Source organism: Triturus cristatus, chromosome 3_2 (genome assembly GCF_964204655.1).
Source record: "Triturus cristatus chromosome 3_2, aTriCri1.1, whole genome shotgun sequence".
NCBI lineage: Eukaryota > Metazoa > Chordata > Amphibia > Caudata > Salamandridae > Triturus > Triturus cristatus.
Genome location: NC_140584.1, coordinates 305095558 through 305115062, shown reverse-complemented (window position 1 = coordinate 305115062; position 19505 = coordinate 305095558). Strand labels below are relative to the sequence as shown.

The 19505-nt window shown below is 45.8% G+C and overlaps 1 protein-coding gene across 2 annotated transcripts in view; it reads left to right on the top strand.

Annotated features, from left to right (window-relative positions):
- The window catches only part of ZDHHC18 (zDHHC palmitoyltransferase 18), a 176880-nt gene that overhangs the window by 119155 nt on the left and 38220 nt on the right, over nt 1-19505 (top strand). For both annotated transcript variants that reach the window (XM_085647719.1, XM_085647718.1), the window contains exons 5-6: nt 3771-3819; nt 4636-4738. In XM_085647719.1, the coding sequence (XP_085503845.1) occupies nt 3771-3819; nt 4636-4738 (152 nt within the window). The remainder of the gene's footprint in view (nt 1-3770; nt 3820-4635; nt 4739-19505) is intronic.

Here is a 19505-nt window from a genome sequence, read left to right as displayed (position 1 = left end):
TGGAGGAGGGGATGGTGTCTAGATTACATGGTCATCCCAAGGATCCAGAACAGCCGTTAGATCCGGTAATTCACCTTCTTACACCTTTTCTTCCAAAGAGGAAGTGTTCTGAATTTCAGGGTCAGCTGGAGCTTGACTCGTTGAATTTGCCGGTGTACTGGGTATTTGAGGTTCTGGTACTGTTGTTGGTACCTGTACTTGCGGACTGGATTTTCTGGTGGAATTTGTTGAGGAGGGAATCTGTCGGTAATCTGCCAACATGGCCTGCAGATCCTGAATCAGTGACGGCGGTAGATGAGCCATCTCTCTATGGCGTGCTTCCTGTCGAGGATTAAATTGATAAGTATGACGAGGAGCCATATATTGCTCCTGATGATACTGCGCCTCATGATGATCTTCCTTATCATCGTCTTGGCATTTTACATGTAGCTCAGATGGACTGTGAGCTGCACCATATAGTTAGTCCTCATCTTCCTCCTCAATATATCCTTCCAAAAGTTGAGATGGTAGTAAAGGTGATACTTTACTGTAATCTTGTAAAGGCGGGTGAAGAAAAGCCTTTGAGACAGTCCTGGTGTGAGATATCCTTGTCAACGGTGCAGAAATCAATATTGAAGGAATTCCCGTCGTCGACTGTGTTGTCGACGGTGTTGTCATAGCCGGCGGAGATGTTGTTGATGGTGACTTAGCTGACGATGTCTTCGCCGACGGTGTCGTAGTCGACAACGGTGTTTTCATCGTCCACAGTTCCTTCGTCGACTGTTTTCGCTGACTGTTTCTTCGTCCATGATGGGTTGTCGACGGGTGAAACCGATTAAGGTCTTGTCACAATGGAAATCTTAGTCGATAAAAAAGGGGACTGAATCGCCGTCGTCATAATGGTTGGCGTCGACGATGGAGTTGACGAAGTCACACATCGTCAACTATGACAGAAATCGTCGTAGACGTTGAAAGTCTTCTACTCGCAGAGTCAGTAGAAGAGGATCTTGGACGCTCGCTTTTCTCTCTCGTGCGTAGAGGGTACAGAGTTGGCTCAGAGGAATGTTTGGAGCTCCTCTCTTTACTCAGGTTTTTCTTGGGAAGACTTGAGATGTTTCCTGTGATCTAGCCCTCTTGTGAGAAGTCTAAGCCAATCCCTTTTCCTCATCTGAAGTGTGAACCTGTTCTTTTGTGTATTGAAGCCACAAAAGTAATCTTCCCTCTCTGTCCTTGAGGGTCTTATTAGAAAAGGTGCAACAGATTTTACAGTCTTTCACCTCATGCCTTGGACAAAGGCAATAAATAGTCTTTATGTAGATCTACATGGACCCTCTTCTTCCCACAGGTCTTACAAGGGTGGAAGAGGCCTTTCTTGTCTGACATTTTCTTTAGAATAGCTGAATAGAGGGGAAAAAATGAGTAGACTCCCTTCCACACGACGTGCGGTGAAAATCTGAAGAGAACTTGCCTCTGCTGGGAGTGTTCTAGCGGGTGCTTGCAGCTTATTGGCTGGAACCAACTTGTGGTCCTTTTTGTTTGTAAAATAACATAGGTAGGCTAAAAAGGCCATATCTTAGTAGCCTATTTATTACTTATGGCACTGCTTTTGTATTTTACCGTGGGACTCTCATCTCGGCGACTGGGAATGATTCAGGCATGTGAATCTATGGAAGATACCCCAGTACTGGATAAAAGTGAAGAGTCAACGTGGCACACATCCCTGTGTACCATGCCTACAACCCACTGACTATGATATAGGTCAGCCACCCCTCTAGCTGGGTGCACTATGCCACTGGTGAGGGTACGGGTGCATGAGCCCTGTAACCCTACAGTGTCTAAGTCTATTCTTAGACATTGTGTGTACAGTAAAGCCATAAAGAGTATATGGCTGTGAGTTTGTCATTATGAACTCCACAGCACCATAATGGCTTTACTGAAATCTGGGAAGTTTAGTATCAAACTTCTCAGCACATTAAACCCTCACTGATGCCAGTGTGGGATTTAATGAAAAATGCACTCAGAGGGCATCTTGGAGATGCCCCCTGAAAAACGACCAAACTCTAGTGTCCTGGCTGACTGGCTGCTCGCCAGGTGCCACCCCCAGACATGTTTCTGAACCCCTGGGTCGAGAGTCTGCTGCTCTCGGGGTCTGGAAACAAAGCACATCCTGGGCAGAGGTGCCATGCCGCCTCCCTCAGGATGGGCAGGGTCCACAAAGGGGAAGCTTCAAAGGCTTGCCGCCTTTGTGAGCTGCCCCAGCCATTTGCTGCTCCCAGCAAATGGCCCCCACCGGTTCTGACCACCACTTTGGGCGGGAGAATCAGTGGGAAAACCAAGATAGGAGGAGAGGTGTGCCCACCTTTCCCAACCCCACCCCTCAGGTGGGGAGGCATGGTGAAGCACAACTCTGTCCCTGCCATTTTGAAGATGGGGGGGGGGAGAGGGGGCGGGGGGGGAACCAGTCAACCAGAGTGAGGCTTATGCCCCCTCCCACTGGAGTAGCCCAACACCAAGAGGCGGTCTCCCTGGCGATCCTAACCTGGGATCTGGCGATCCCTGACCTTCCGATCCCTGACCTTCCTCAAATCTCCTGACGGCGCCTGCAGCCCTTTCTGGAGGATCCCCCTGACCGCAACGGGAGCCGGTAAGAAAATCCTGACTCCAAAAGACACCCCTGCGCCCGATGCCCCACTGCCTTGGGTGGCCCAACGGACGGTATCCCGGCATCCCCCAACATACCTCTCTTCGTCCCAGAGCCTGCAGTGTTTGTTGCAACCGGAGAATACCCATTGATAACAGGGCACCAGACGCCAAAACAGCACTCTGCATCCAGCCCCCCCGTGTTGCTGTGGGTGCACTTTGTGTGCTAACTTGAACCCCCCCTTTGCCCTAAGCTTAACCCTAGGAGCTTTGCTCCCTCAACCTTGTGTCCTGCTCAGAAGCAGCCACCAACCAGAGGTCCCTATCCCCCATCAGATAACATTGGTCCTCTGCGCCCGACCGCCCTAGTGCCAGTGAGGGTGCTTTTTGAGTGCATCCTTGACCCTGGGGGAACCCTTGTTCTAACACCAGAAAATCAACCCTCACGACAGTTTACTGCAAAACGATAACCCCAATTTTCTCCATAGGATTGCATTGATTGTTTTCCTCTAAAAAAACGTTCGTGTTGAGTGTCTTGTACGGAAACGTAAAACTGATTTGATAAAAACTGTTTTACTCACCTTTTATTCAGGAAATGTCCCAGTGTGATATCTAGGCGTATCACACTAGTAGAAACGGTAATCTGAAAAGTAACTTAAAAAGTAATTGCAAAGTAACTAAAGTTATTTGAACTGTTTCTGAACATTTGCTCTACATGTAACTGCATTCACCTGTATTACCTGAGAAAATTATTATTTTACTCGCCTGCAAAAAGTATGGCCTGGTCCTAAAAATAAAATACAACAAATATTTTTTTACAAAACCAATTGGTCAGACTTCAGTCTTTGAGTGTGTACAATAAATGCTTAACACTACCCTCTGATAAAGCCTTACTGCTCGCCCACACTACCACAAATAGAGAGTAAGGTCCTGTGCATTTTAACTTCTGTAATCCTTTAGGGATCCACTTTGGTATAACTTTGGTATAGTATATACAGAGCCAGCTTCCTACATTGTCTCCCTCCCCCCCCCCCCTCCCCCCTTAATGATGTGTGATTAACAGGTGTTTTTTTGGTGGGGGGATATGTTGTAACATCTTGATGAGTTTGAAGAGGTTGTTCTAATGTGGATTTTGTTCTTTTTCATTTCAGGGTCACAGAGGGCTGGCTTTCTCAGTACTTTGAAGGACACACCAGCCAGATATCCTTTTTCAGTGATACACATTCTTTTCTGTTTCCTAACTAGCTGTCTGCTTTCAGCAGTTTATTTCTCCCTTGTATCAAAGTGCAAAAGTTCAATTGTGAGCTTTTACAAAATGTCAGTTGTAAGTTACTGCCTGGCATAAAAAACACATGCTTCATACTCAGAAGTGTGTTCCTTGGGTGCGCAATTTAAGCAGGAAGTTGGTCATTATGTGTAAGCCCCTGATTTAGATAAGGCTTGGATTAACCTTTGGGATAGCCTCTGGGTTAGGAGGGCTTATTGGCTGTGCTCGGGGTGGGGTTCCTCTCTGTATTGAACAGGAAGTGGACCTGAGCTGTGTAACGTGGTATTGGATCGACCAGGTCTAAGGTGTCTGCCCAAAGATTGAGAGGTCTGGAGTCTGGCGTGGATTGATGGGCTGGACTAAGGGTGGAAGGGAATGGGAATGCTACAAGGGGGAAGTGAGGCGGGTTTCAACAAGGCATGACTCTGAAGCCTCTCGGCTTTGAGGTCTGTATGTAATTCTGGGCTGTGTCCGATAGTTGCTGCTCCAATTTCTGGGCCTAGGTAGTTTGGCTTGAGGAGATTTGGGTGGAGAATGTGTCTGCCTCTGGTCCTCTTGCTGAATGTATGAGTGGGCATCTGTGTGCCAGACCTGTGAACCCTAGGCTAAACAGGGTGCAGTGGTGTTGGGTGTCTCTGGAGCAGCAAGCAAGCAAGCTCTAGGCCTGGAGTATGGTTCCTGGGAGCTCCTTTTTGCTAACTTTTCCTATGTACCTCTTCTTTTTGTAATGATTCCTTTACTGGGGCCACTGTTCTGGAACTGGTTGTCTGCTTTTTCTCAGTCTGGTCTATTCTTGGCCTGTCAGGATTTCACACATACCTCGTAGCCTCTGACCTGACGACAAATGAAGATGTGAGTATATACTGTACTACGACTCTTTGGGCTGATGTTGCAGATATTTTTTATGATTGGTAAGGTGCTTCTTGATCTGGATAGTCTTTTGCGTAACATGGATGCTTACCTCCAAGTTTTAGATGTCTTTCTTGGCTGTAATTTAAATGGACAGTCCCAGGCCTATCCTCGAACCATTTGTAGACCATCTTGTTGTTTTCTTGCAGGCTTTTCAATTTTGCTTGCCTTCCGTACCAAACAGTTCCTCTGAAGCAGTATTGTCCTACAGGTAGTCAAGAGTGAGGTTTAGAGAGAAGTTGATGGAATGTAAGAGCCTATTCAATATTAAAAAGGCACATTAAGCAGAATCCACCTCTGAATCCTCCTCTGCTTGGTATAAAATGTAGACCACCTCACCCTGATTTAAAATTCAACCTAATTTGAATTTCAAATTCAGTTCTGCAGTTGAAAGAAGTGAATGTTGTAAAAATAAATGCGCTTATATTTGAGTCTGAGCCAGCTGTAAGATCAGGTGATTGTGTCCGCTACAAAAGTGTTTTCTATCAGCAAGTTGTATGAAAATTGATGCATGGGGAGCGGACAAATCATTTTGATGCATCCAAAATGTGACTCTGAACCGATGCAGATCAAACAGATGTTTTAAAGGAATAAAACTCCTGTTGGTTAAATGTTTGAGACCATCAAAACAGGAAGGGAAAAGGTTTTAGCACATAGTAAAATCATTGAACACAGTAGAAGCGGGAAACTCTATCTGAAGATGTTACAGAAGAGAGCTGGTCAGAGTACTTGGCCTCTGTTTGCAACGTAAATATTCTCTGCATTCACATGCTGTGTGTTGTTCCATTTGATGGTTGGGTCTGGAATTGTTCTTCCTTTATTTATTTTTCCTCCCTTTTAGCGTCATTGATACTTTGATGTCTTCTACTTTCCCATGACCCCTCAGAATCTAGAACAAGCCTGGGGGAGATGGAAAATGCACCATTTAGGTTCTGCCTTAAGTGACACCACAACTCGCATAGAAGGATCAGCACATGGTGTGCAACTTGTACCTGTGCAAGAGTCACAATTCTCCATTGGGCACTCAAGTTACAGGAGAAGCATTGATGGCAGCAGTACGTTATGTTGCAGTTATGCGAGGCTCATTGAAAGATCTTGGGCTGTGACACCAAGCACACGTGGTAATGCTGGGCTATGGGGTGAGATTACATTTTCGGACTCCTGGAATCCAAAGCAAGCCCGAATGCTGAAAACCCTGGTGCACGAAGGGAAGACCAAACCCAAAGAACCCCATAGACTCCAGGCAAAGGACAGCATGGGAGACCAACCTTCTGACATCAACTCGACACCGTAAGGAGACTATGATCAGGGGAGGTAAAGAGATCTTAGATGGTTATCTCAGCATTCAAAAACGTTTGGCTCCGGTATTCTACAAGAGGCCCTATACATTGAAAGGAAAAGACAATGGCGCAAGGCTGAATGTGTGGCTCTCCTGCAAAAAAGGAAGAATTGACGTTTCATTGCAGACTTTTCGAATCCCCATAAAGCCCACCAAAACAATTAAGGCAGAGTAGCAGTCGGAACTAGAACCTTCACTCACCCCTTAACCATTGAATGAGGAAGAACAGGAGGATTTTTACCAAAAGGACAAGAAATGCACCAAGACCAGAATGCATGGGAAGATCTGCATTCTGACTCCCCTAAGGAACTGTTGAAATCGTACCCCTTGAGACCCTCACAACCACATGACCCCCTGCTGTATAACGACTTGATCCAAAGAGCTGCAGACACTTATGGAGAGCAGCTAGAAGAGTCAGAAGCTTGGTCCTTCTGGAAGCTCCCCAACATTCTAGACCAACGGTAAAAGACCTTCAATGAGTCCACAGCATCCAAGGTTTTAGCCTCCAAGATAGAGAAGTAGTGAATGCCTTCTAGCAAGGACTTGTGGGACATCAAGGACAGCAGACTTCATCGTAGATTACACTGCTGGGAAAAGAGCCAACACACTTTTATCCTCTGGTTCACCAAGGTAAGGGTTTCAAAGGTAGGCAGGTAGATCGAACTGCAACCAAAGATTATGAACTTCATTGCCCTGCTCAACATGTAAGTTCACCAACAATGGAAGGAGATTGAAGAAATGATGCAACACCTCCCTGACCAGTAGGGGGGAAAAAAACAATACTGTAGCGGGCAGAGCCTGAGCTAAGAAGGTGGTGGGCATGTGAACTGGACCCACTCCTCCTGGGCCTCAGTCACAGCAGGACTTAATGCCACAGTGTGTTTGTGTGAGTTCCTCCTGAGGCGGAAGCCGGGAGGCTGTGTGCCTAGCTCTTGCTGTATATTTTAATTGCTGCTAAACGCGTATAAATTGTATTATTTGCACTCTCGGCGTTTTAATTCTGCTGACAAAAAGCCTGATCTCTAGCATTGGAAGCTCTCCTTACCTTCCTTGTCCTCCCTGTGTCCTGCTGCCCAGGGTCCACTCCCAGCTGGTTGCACATAAAAGGGGAAGGTGAGCGCGAGTCAGGCGCCCTCAGCGGGCGCGCCTGACTCGCGCCGGAGTCGTGCCAGAGTCATGCCCGTCTGCGCCCGTCCGCGTCTCGAGCGCGGCTGCGCCAGGCCCTCCCTCCTTTTTGCCTGGGCTCTCTAGTTCCATTTCGTACAGCAGGGAAACCTTACTGCGCCTTAACCTGAAATCTTGTACTTGGACACAAGCACTGTTCACTGACTTGACGTCTCGTGTCTTTAAACCTTGCTGTGCACTACACAGAGATAACCGTTCTCACCCTACATGTCTTTTCCTTCAGTCCTATCCCCGTCAATCCTTGGCTCGTAAGAATACTATTATTAAAGCTGGATTGATTAATTGTCGCTCGCTTGTGAAACACTCTCTAGACATAGCTCAATCGCTGGAGGACAATCAGTGGGATATCCTTTTTCTCACCGAAACCTGGTTGGGTGCAGACTCCAACCCTGCCCTCTGCCTTGCTATCCCGCCTGACTATAAAATCTTATGCGCCAACAGACCGCACTCTTACCCCGGCGGAGGGGTGGCCATTATTTACAGATCTATCTGGTCCATTTCTTCTTTCCCCTACCCTCAAATAGAGTGCATAGAGGCACTACCTTTTTGCATTAAACTTGCTGCTAATTTCACCTACTCTGGTTTATTAGTTTATCGTCCTCCTAAATCTAAAATCTCCTATCTTCCGGCTTTCCTTGACTTCGCCCTACAAGCCTCCTTCCGCTATGCCAACTTCACACTCCTAGGGGATTTCAACCTTCATGTTGATAACATCAATGAACCCTCCATCATTAATTTTCTATCAACCCTATCTGATGGTGGCTTAAAACAAATTATTCTTGGTCCTACGCACAAGGCTGGACACACCTTGGATCTGATTTGTACTAATTTCACAGACACTACTTTAGGTAATCCTTCCCCTGTAATTTGGTCTGATCATTTTATGATCCCCTTTTCCATTTCCCTCCGTCTTCTGGACCGTTCCAGACCTCTGTCCAACTCTGTGGGTCGTAATTGGAGGGTGATTTCTCCTGAGAGTCTTGCCCCTCTTCTCTCCATGTCCGTCCCCGTGGAGGCTAAAGATCTGGACTCCCGAGTGGCCAGTTTTAACCATTGGGTCACTTCGGCTTTGGATCTCCTAGCCCCTATTAGACCTATCAAATCCCCCCTGTGCCTCTCCCTCTGCACCATGGTACTCGGAGGAACTCCGAATCTGCAAATCAGCTTGCAAACGGCTTGAGAGAAATTGGAGACGGGCATACTCTCCTGATAGTAAATCTAAATATAAAACTTCCCTCAAGGAGTATAGGAAGAAAATCATTGATCACAAAAGATCCCATCTTGAGGAGGAAATTACCCGGGCACAAGGATCTTCTAGAGTCATTTTTGACACTGTCAGAGCTTTCACTGATCCCCTGGCCCTCAAGCGCCAACCTTCGGTATCCCAGTCCCTATGCGACAATCTCTCCAGTTATTTTGAAGATAAGATTGCTACTATTCAGAGCTCTTTCCCCTGCAAAATCAATCCTTCCTATCTGAAATCATGTCCAGTTAGTTCCAACTCTGATAAGGCCTTCTCTAACTTTGAGGTGATCACCCCGGAACAGTCACTGGCAGAATTACTCAAATGTAAATCTGGTTCCCCTTTGGACCCCTGGCCGGCTAAACAATACAAATCTCTTGCGCCTGTGCTTAACCCTTTTTTAAACAATTTGGAATGACTCCCTCCAGGCAGGAATCTATCCTGACTCCTGGAAACATGCTAGATTGGTTCCCATCATCAAAAAAGCATCTGCAGACCCCTCTGAACCTGCTAACTATCGTCCCATCTCTTTGCTTCCCGCCCCAGCTGAAGTACTGGAGAAACTGGTACAACGACAACTGGCCGGTTTTTTGGAAATGAGTGGCGCATTCCACACCTCACAGCATGGTTTCAGGTCGGGTCATAGTACCGAATCTGCCCTTATAGAGATGGCTGACGCCATCAGATGGAAGTTAGACGAGGGCTCTAGAGCGGTGTTGGTGCTGCTCGACTTGTCGGCAGCTTTCGACACCGTCTCTCACCCCGTCCTCCTCGACCGTCTGCAGGCAAAAGGCATCCAGGGCAAGGCCTTGGAATGGTTTGCCTCTTTTTTGTCCAATCGTACACAGGCTGTTTTCACTCCTCCTTTTACCTCAGACAGTCGTCCCCTTAGATGGGGCGTCCCTCAGGGTTCTTCATTGAGCCCTCTTTTATTTATTTATTTATTTATTTTTTTTGAAAACCTTTATTGACAGTTCAATAAGAACAAGTATGGGCCTACAACCCCCCGGGGCCGGCCGCTAAGCAATCAGAGCAATAACGACAAGTATAAACACAGGCAGCACTTCAGGGAGCAAAATCGTACTACTAATACTGTGAACAGCGTAAGTAGGGCACCAGGAGAAAAAGGTTTTCATTTTATGATGAAACAAGGCAGAAGGATCAGGTGACAAGCAATTTTAAAACAACGATCACGGATATGCAGAGTAATGAACGTTAGCGATTTACAGCAATCTATTCGGTCAATGGCGCAAACACAAGAACATCAGGATGGAGAAAAACATAGTCTACAGCTGCGCCCACAGTCCCCTGCCAGAACTCCCCAGGAACACCCCGGAAGTTGTGAACACATGGAACGGCAACGAGGCATAGCAAAAGGAGGTGTATCACGCTGATCCCAGAAAAAGAAAGACAAAAAGAATCAGAGAAGAAAAAGGAGGCCATGGAAAAAGATGAAGGAATACAGAGTCCCCTCCCCCAACCCCCCACCCTGCACCTCTGCAGATGAGTACGGCCCCCCCCCCCCCCCCAGCAGTGTGCCTGTCGCCCTGGAACCAGACCCGAAATGTAGGAGAATAGGGAAAAAGAAGTAGGAAAGGACCCCCACCAGACGGGGGGGTAGAGAAAGTATTTATAAACTGGAGGAGGGCCTTCATAACAGACCCCCGGCTTCTCCCTCCCGCACGGTAAGGTTCCCCTAAAGTGAACAAGGAACAGCACAAAAACAATCTTCTCAAACCACGATGGGGAGCATTATGCGTCTATTGTGCCAGTAGCCATGTCAGGAGAGCACACCACCCCAAGCCCGCCCGTCCACTAGGCGACCACCCCCGAGGGGCCAGCCTCATCCCTGACCACTCAGTGGAATTCTGCCCATGCCAGAGCCCTCTTTTATTTAATGTTTATTTTTCTCCGCTGGCCGAGATCATTTCTCAATCTGGAATCCAGGCCACCTCTTATGCGGATGATATTCAGCTTTTGTTCTCATTTGACTCCCCTCCCAGTCTACCTTTGATCCGTTGAAGAATTGCCTCCGGAACATCGCTAGCTGGATGGACAGCAACTCCCTCCGGCTTAATGCTGGCAAAACCGAGGTTATATTTTTCCATCAACCTTCGCCGCTGGACTCTAACCTGTGGTGGCCTCTCAATCTGAGTTCTCCCCCTCTGCCTAAAGACTCAGTTAAAAATCTAGGAGTTATCTGGGATAGTAATCTCTCTTTTCAGAAGCAAATCCAGTCTGTTTCTGCTGCCTGTTTTTTCAAGATGAGGATGATGAAAAAATTTATAAATTTTCTCCCTAGTCACACTAGGAAAACTATTGTGCAGGCTTTAATCACTTCCCATCTTGATTATGCAAACGGATTGTACTTGGGTCTTTCTTGGGGCCTTCAGCGTCGTCTTCAAACAGTCCAAAACACTGCTGTCCGCCTGGTCTGTGGTCTTCCACTTTGGGTACATATCACTCCCCATCGACTCAGGTTGCATTGGCTCCCAGTTCACAAAAGGGCGGAATTTAAGGCTCTTACCCTCGCTCATCGCGCGATTAATGGTAAAGGTTCTGCTCATTTATCTTCCTGCCTCCGTCCCTATAGCAACACCCGACTTCTTCGCCCGAGCTCTAAACATCTTCTTTTTACCCCCAGAGTCAAAAAAGCTCGATCTGGGGGGAAAACATTCCAATTCTGTGTTTCCTCCCATTGGAACAATTTACCCCTGTCCATTAAGACCATCTGGGAGGAATCTTCCTTTCGGAGAGCCTTGAAAACTTTTCTCTTCTGTTAATTTCTTCTGAGTTCTGGCACTTCCTCTGCCTTCACACTAGCGCCGGGACACCCCGTTGGGGTATCTGCGCGCTATACAAGAGTTCTAAATAAATAAATAAATAACGGGAGGAAGGCAATAGCTAGGAGGGGGGTGGGGAGGTATTGAGACAGGCAGTCACTGAATCCAACAGTCTTGTGTACTGAAACATGATGGTACTTGCCCCTTAAGTACCTCCCTGGGGGTATTGATCTGCCGTCCAACTGGGGGCGAAAATAAAGTAGAGGTCCCTCTATTCCTGAGAAGTGAAGATGATGACCTTGCTATAAGAAGGGGTTCACGATAACGATATACTCCCCTAACCAGCACCAGTTTGGCTCCTAGCAAGGAGATGAAGTCAAGAACCCTGAACCAAGGGCACAGGCACTGCCTGTCTTGACAAGGGACTCTAGAAAACTCCAGGGATTACAGAAGACTAGCACTGGAGACTAGCAGGGGACACACCCTCATGTGACTTTGGTACCCCTCACAAAGCCTGTTCAAGCGGATGAGGAGGTACTAACCCAAGTTAAGAGAAAGGCAAGCACTGACTGATAGAGCAATATATATGCCTAACATGGCGCCAGGCAGGAGCAACATGGACAGCAACATGCTTCAGGAGGACCATAGAAAAAAGTCTGAGGGTTCCAGTGGAAGAGAGCCAAGACACCGAAGGTTCTAAACACGAAGATGACAAGAAAATGACAAACATTGAATCTGCTTTTGGCAGAGGTTACCCACAAGCAGATAGTTAAAGAATCCAAAATTAACATGTGTCCATGCCCACATATAGAAGACAAACCTGACCATTTTGACATAAAGTTTGGGGATTGAATAATCCTGTCAAGCCTAAAGGCATACTGCACAAACTCACGTTTATAGGCACCGATAAAGGGCTTCTGCAATAAACACCTCGTACGACAATCATAAGTGCTTGAGAGCCAGAGATTTTCCAGTGCAGTATTTTCTTCCCATTGGAGGAAGGGAGTGTGGATCCCAGACCAAGCACAAATGTCCAGTCCAAGTGAGTGGCATGTAAAGAAGATAAAGGCGGGAGATCCGCAGTGATATTTCTGTACACAACGAAGGGCTTCTTAACATCAATATGTGGTCCGAGTGAAGGCCAAGAGTAGTTTCTAAGCTAGGTCCTAAAACCAATAGCAGTTTAGGCAGTAGCCCTGCCCACTCCCTAATAAGAGGTGGGATTCTGAACTTGATCATGAGTGCAAAATTTATTTTGAGGATTGCCGTATTCTCCAGAACACTAGTTATCTCGACAGACAGTAAGAACCTTGTTAGTAGATGGCTGGAGAAAATGACACCCATTAAGCACTGCTTTGTCCTTCAGCTACACTTAAGAGCTAAACTGTTATGTGAGATGTATTATTGAACAAGCGAGTGCTTTTTGACCTACAAGGCCCCATCACACGGCCCAGTGACATGCACACTAGATCTACCTAGGAGGTACAAGAGGGGATGGCAGTGGCTCCAGGTCTCGCCTCTTAAGGACACAACATAAAGCAAAGCATCCCAGACTACCTTATGCATAATGACACAGCATAGGTACCTGCAGCAACACTATGGGAGATGTTATAAGCTGTCCTACAGGAACATCTTATAGCCGAGGTAGCAAGGCTCAATATTTTTCTTGGTAAACAGTTATAGAAATGAGCTCAGGGAGCTGGAAGTGCCCCACAAATGCATATAATCCCAAAAACTGTGCAGGAAGAGCACAGTGGTGTGGAGGCAGATTAAAACCTTAAAGTAGATGGGGAAAACTACCGGTGGCAAAATTAGACCCAAATCTACAAAGTGCGCATCAAGCGAAAAATCATACAATAAAGATAAAGGGAGATGAAGGACCATTAAATACTAATGAAACTGACCAGGCTAAACGCTCCCATGGCTTCTTCAAACATCTCTGCACAAAGGTGCTGCCTCAAAACCAAGCAAGGACGGCATAGGTGTATATTCCTAGGCTGATAAAACGCAAGAGAGGTTGGAGCAAGCAATTCAAAATAGGAAGTACTCTAGGCAGTTTCAGGACTCCCTCTCTCAAAGATTCTGGGACCTGATGGGTTCTCTGCTGCTTTCTACAAAGGTTTCAGTACACTTACAATACCTGTGAATGGCATTGGGTACTGTAGGTGCCCAGGGCTCATGCTACTGTCCCCTCACCTGTGGTATAGTGGACCCTTCCTTAGGGCTGTAAGGCCTGCTAGAGGGGTGACTAACCTATGCCACAGGCAGTGTTTTGGTAGGCATGGCACACAGGAATGTAGACTTGTAGTTTTAGGTTTTCCCATTTGCACAGAGACTACACTGGCAGTGTGTATGGGTCAGGGGAGGGTCTCTGAGGGTGGCAAAATATATGCTTCAGCCCTCAAAGACTTTCTCTAGCTGCAATGACCCTTGGTGCCTCTGGCACCTTTTACATGGGACTATGTAGGCCAGAGGAGTGCCAATGTGGGAGAAAAGGTACCGTTTTGGGGCAAGAACACATGCCATGGGTACCTGATTAGCAGGAACCCAGGACACACTTTGTCAAGAGGCATCAAACATCAGGCAAAAAGAGGCACTTTCCTACAGCTAGGACAATAAAATTGCCCACCACACAGGGCATCCTGACAATACAAGGAAGGCTAGGATGCCACCTGCAACCAGCCAGCCTCAACCTGTGGGTATGGCTCTAGAGTATCTAAAAAATCAGACACCTGGGCCTTCCACAAAGATGCATGGGAGTCATTAGCGAGGCTGGAGAGGGAGCAGCACCAAATATTACTCTGCCAAATGGAATAGCTTTATCCGCTTGTGTTAGGGAGTATATTGCTAAGTAAAGGACAAAGTATACCACAATTGTCAAATATGGACACCTACAAGTTGAAAAATTAACATACATATATATCTATCAATATACACTTAGCAGCGCTAGTTATGTAAACCAGGGGTACTGTGGAGAAGTTTCTTTACCACACCTGTAATCCAAAGATTCCTAGAAGTCCAGAGAATCACATCACCCAGGTCAGTGCCCACGCCAATTTGGAACCTGAACCTAATATTAACGTATCTAATGAATGCTCCATTTGAACCCAATCACAAAGAAAGCTATAAGTTCCTAATAATGAAAATGGCATTTTGATCACCATTACATCACTGTGAAGAATCAGTGAGCTACAGGCACTGAGTGCTGGAACCCTACAGATACACAAGGTCAGAGTGGTAATGAAGATGAATCCACAGTTCCCACTAAGGTCATCTCGCATTTCCACGTTAACCAGGTGCTACTGCTACCCATCATCTTCCAACATCCCAAACCTTGAGCAGAAAGGGCCCTACACACACTGAATGTCAGAAGGGAAATCATGAACTACTTACAAGAGAAAACCGAGCAGGAAAGGCAACTAGTTCTTCATAGCATTCGCACTTGCAAGTTGGGGAGACTTTCATGAGGTTACCATAGCAAGATGAAGATAGTACATTATTTAAGGGTGCTGCAAGGAAGCAGGGTGTGACTTGGAGGAGAAACCAAATTCACACACTTACCCAAGGAAAAAGGGAGCAACGCTGGCATTTCTAGCGAACATATCCGTAAATGACGTTGTGTGGCAGCGACATGGGCATCAATCCCAAACACTGCTGCATTGACGTACAAGCTAATAGCGAAGCACAAATGGGAGAGAAGACCCTGAAATACCAGTTTGATAACCCTCGCCCAGTCTAACACTACCTCCCAAAGGGGAGAAAATACTGCTTTAGAATATTATGATAATCCAGAAGAGATTCATGCTGCAAAACGAAAAGGTTGAAGACTTCTGGATTCATGCTATGTAGTATTCTGCCATTTAGTCCCCCCCCCCCGCCCTCCCCTCCCCCTAAGTGTTAGGTCAAATAGGTAAATAATGCATATTTCCAGACTTGTATAAAGGGGCAATAGATCCTAGAAAACTATTGTATGTCAGCCATGTTTAGTCCTTGAGCCAAGATACCATTGGGGTTTTTTCATTTAAAAGCTGGATAACTTGGTCTGGCATACTTCCCTTTAACTGTATAATGTTTCAGAAAGGCATGTTCATGGTATTATTACCCTAACTACCCTCAAAAGAAAGTGTCGGAAATTGTTTTTTGCTTCTGTAGATTTGTGGAATTCTCAAAGACATTGGCCAATGTAAATAGTTACATTGCAGGAGAAATTAATTCAATTACAAAAAGCACTGATCGACTGAGAAGTTGTGGACAATTAATATAGACAGGGGTGTGAAGCAGAGCTGGATATCTGAGGCCTTATTATTCAGGCGACATATCATTGAGTTAAAGTGAAATTAATCATGGTCTACTTTTCTGATCAAACTCTGGTGATATCCGACTCTGAAGTAGGGCTTTGCTGACAATCGTGTTATATTTCCTAGAATCTTGATGGCCTGCAGTGTTCCTTCAGCATTGTCTTAATTCGTGCAGAGCGCACTATGCCCTTTGGCAATTGACAAAGTTCAAACCATAGATATAGCACATTGGTGTGAGTAAAATGCTTGGCCATGAACCAAGAACACAAACGAGCATTGTCATAGCCAATAGGTCTCGCCTTTGGGACCTTATAAGTGTTTAGCCATGCAGCAGTTGTTGTTGCACCAAAGATATTGTGCTGGATAACTAAACACTTATAAGGTCCCAAAGGCGAGACCTATTGGCTATGCCTAAACCCTCTACTATAGCAGCTAGAGGTGTGGTGGGTGTTGCACTGAGCCAATTGGCTGATAAGGCACTAAAATGTTGACTCTTTTGTGGGCTTCGTCTGTCTTCAGGTTTGCAGAAAAAGAGCTGAGGCGTGTAAGCCTACGGCTGACAACTGAGCCAAGTGCGTGACGGAGACAGAGGATTGAATGAATAAAATATGGAATGCCAGGAAAGTAGAGGCATCAAACAGATAGAGGTACAGAAAAAGATAAAGTAAAAATCAAAGAGGGAAGAAAAGAAAAAGATTGCTAAATACAAATGGTGAAATGAGGAAGGGGAAAAAAGGAGGGAACGAGGAAGGATACAAGTATGAATGGAAGGATAAAACAAAGAAATGTGAAGGGAAGAGTGGAAGGAAGTGTGAAACAAAAGAAGGGTGCAAAGAAGGAAGTGTGGAAGGAAGAATTAAAAGGGGGTGGGAGGAAAAGAGGAGGACAAAGAAGGGTTAAAGAAAGTTTGGAAAGATGGAAGGACGAGTGAAAGGATGGATGAATGAAGAGAACTGGAAGACTGCTGGAACAAAAGGATAAATGGAAGGGTGGAAAGATGGAAGAGTGCATGGAACGGAGTTGGGTGGCTGGATGAGTTTAGAATGGAAGGAAGAAAGGATGAGTTAGTGGATGAACAGAGAAAGGATGACTGGGAGGACCGATAGAGGACAGGAAGGAGGGAAGGGTGAAAGGATGAATGAGTGAATAGATGGATATTAGGTGAAAGGATAATAGAAGAGAGTGATTGATAGAAAAATATGTGGGTGGATGGAAAGGTGAAATAGTGGATAAAGGGTCGTGGATTGATGAAAAGGTGATTGAAGAAATGGATTAATAGGTGGATGGGAGGGGAAAGGATGGATGGGTGTATGAAGTGGAAAGGACGAATGGATTAATTGATGAAAGGAAGGGTGGAAGGGAAGTTTTGTAAGGAGGATTGGGCTAGCTTGCTATGCTCGCGCAGTGTCATTGGACATGTGATACAAAGTGATAGGTATCTTAATTGTAAGCCACTTTCTTGGTTTAGAGTGAAAGTATCTTGTAGTTACTGTGAAGCAAAATCTCGCAGTGGCAATAAGGTAAGTAAACTAAGACTTTGCAAACTTCACAAACTAAAAAAAATTGCAAGTTCTGCCAGGTGTAGGAAATTGCACAGTTGTAAGTAGCATCTCGTTGGTGACTAGAGGAGTGGTTAGTGCAAACGTTTATTTATTGAATTTAAAAAAGGGTACATTTAGCACAGTGTGCACTATAGAAATGAAATGGTCAATTGAACCCAGACAATAATATACCAAGAACGGCTGGCATGTGTTCCTTCTGAACAGAGTGGCTAGAAGACAAATGTAAGCAATGAGGAGCGTGAGATTTCAAACCACTGAACTAAGTAGAGACAAAGCACCACAAGCATTGACAAAGCCAAAAGGTTTCGCAGATGGGAGAGCTATTGGCTTTGTCATTATCTTTTACCCATGTTGTACAGCAGCACGGCTGCCGTGTAGCATGACTGAATGAAAAAACAAAAGTGGTATAATGCAGGCAGTGCTGGCTGTGTAATCACTTTTGTCAAAGCACTACAGTGCAGCACTGAGCTATTTTAAAAATAATTTTCAGCCATGCAACATGGCTAATACTTATGGGAAAAGTGCTATGATGGCGGGCACTGTTTATTATGTTATTAGAGCAAAGGTTTGAAACTCCTGTACATGTATATTAGTTTTCCATATTGTGAAATGTGCGTGCCTTGCTTTGCCTTCTGGTGCACACAATCTCTACACATGCACTCAGTGAGCAGAAGTGTGTGTGTGTGTGTATATGTATATGTGCGTGTATATATATATATATATATATATATATATATATATATATATATATATATATATATATATATATATATACACTAATACTTATACTTGCCATGCTTTGCAATATGAGCTACTCATAGAACCCGGGGTCAGCTGGTGAGTGGTAAAGTCCTTGCGCTGGCCTCTGCTTTCTGTTTGGAATTATTAGCACGGGCCTTATTTAATGGACGTCTGGGCTCTGCTTTTCTAAGCTCAATCGATAAATTATCATCTATTCCCTTTCAGACCAACCCCCTCCACAAACCGTCACCTGTGAACGCGGATCATTTCACCTAGCAGTATAGTGTACTACTATTGATACGTTGAATACAAGCCATGTTTTCTAAGGCTCCTCAGCTGGGCTACAATCTGGAGTATCTCGTGCTTGACATACTGCAAACATACCTAATAGCACTAACGAGCTCTTTGCTCGGGCCCAGCCTGGTGCAGCCAAAGATGTTTGTTGTGGCTCCATTCATTCCAACTAGCACGTTTATAGCGCTTTTTTCTTAGCGCTCGAATGTACCTCAGCGCTATTTCATCATAACTTTCAGCCATGCAACACAGCTAAAAGTTATGGGGAAAGCGCTATGCCGGCAGGGTTGTGGGGTAAAGCAGCATGAAATAAGGGAGTGGTAAGGTGGAAAGCTGTTCGGAGGGTAGGGGGAAATATAGAAGGGCCAAACAGGGCAGGGTGGATAAAGAAGCAAACAACTTGTGGGTGGGGTGTGGAAAATAAACAATGGCTAAGAAACACGAACAACGTGCGGGGGCTATAGAAACAAGAATGAGGGGCAGGTGGGAGGTATAAATAACAACAAGAAAGAAAGACGAACAACATAAAGAGACACGAACAGGCGAGTAGGATAAAAAAACACAGACAAGGCAAAAGTACCTGAAGTGGAGGGACAGAAATTAAGGTAAATACATCTGGGCTTGATCCATGCTCACAGGAGAAAATGCATTTGCAATGCAATCTGTCCCCCTTTTGGGAACTTATAAGTATTTTGCGATTCAGCACATTAGATGCAGGGGAGGGCGAAGCTGAAACACATACAGCAGCACAGACAAGCTTGGTGTCAGCGACGCGCTATAGGCCCCCACCAGGTCAGCTAGCCTATAAAATTGCGCAAAAGAGCAGACGATGTGATATTTGTTAGTTATGCCCTGCCGATTCGCCTGTAGAATAGGGCCTAAATGCTCCCCCGCTTCCACAGAACACTGATGGTGCCTCACTTGATGCACAGGGTAAGAGTGGGGGGAGAGAAACGCTGTGTTCGAGGCATATGAGCTGCAGATTGTACACTTAGCATAGATCGCCATCTGGTGTTGGGCCCGGATGTTTGCAGTTTGTTTTTCTTCTTGGACAGTCTTTGGAAGTCACGAGTTTGGTGACTCCTCCTTCGGTCCGTACTGCGCATGGGCTTCGGCTCCATCCTCAGATTGTTTTTTTCCGCCATCGGCCTCGGATGTGATACTTCGTGCTCCGGCTTCGAACTTCTACGGTTCCAGCCTCGACGGAAAATCCTCGTATCTTCGAGTTTCTTCATCTTCATCTCTCGAAGCGGCACTTTTCTCCA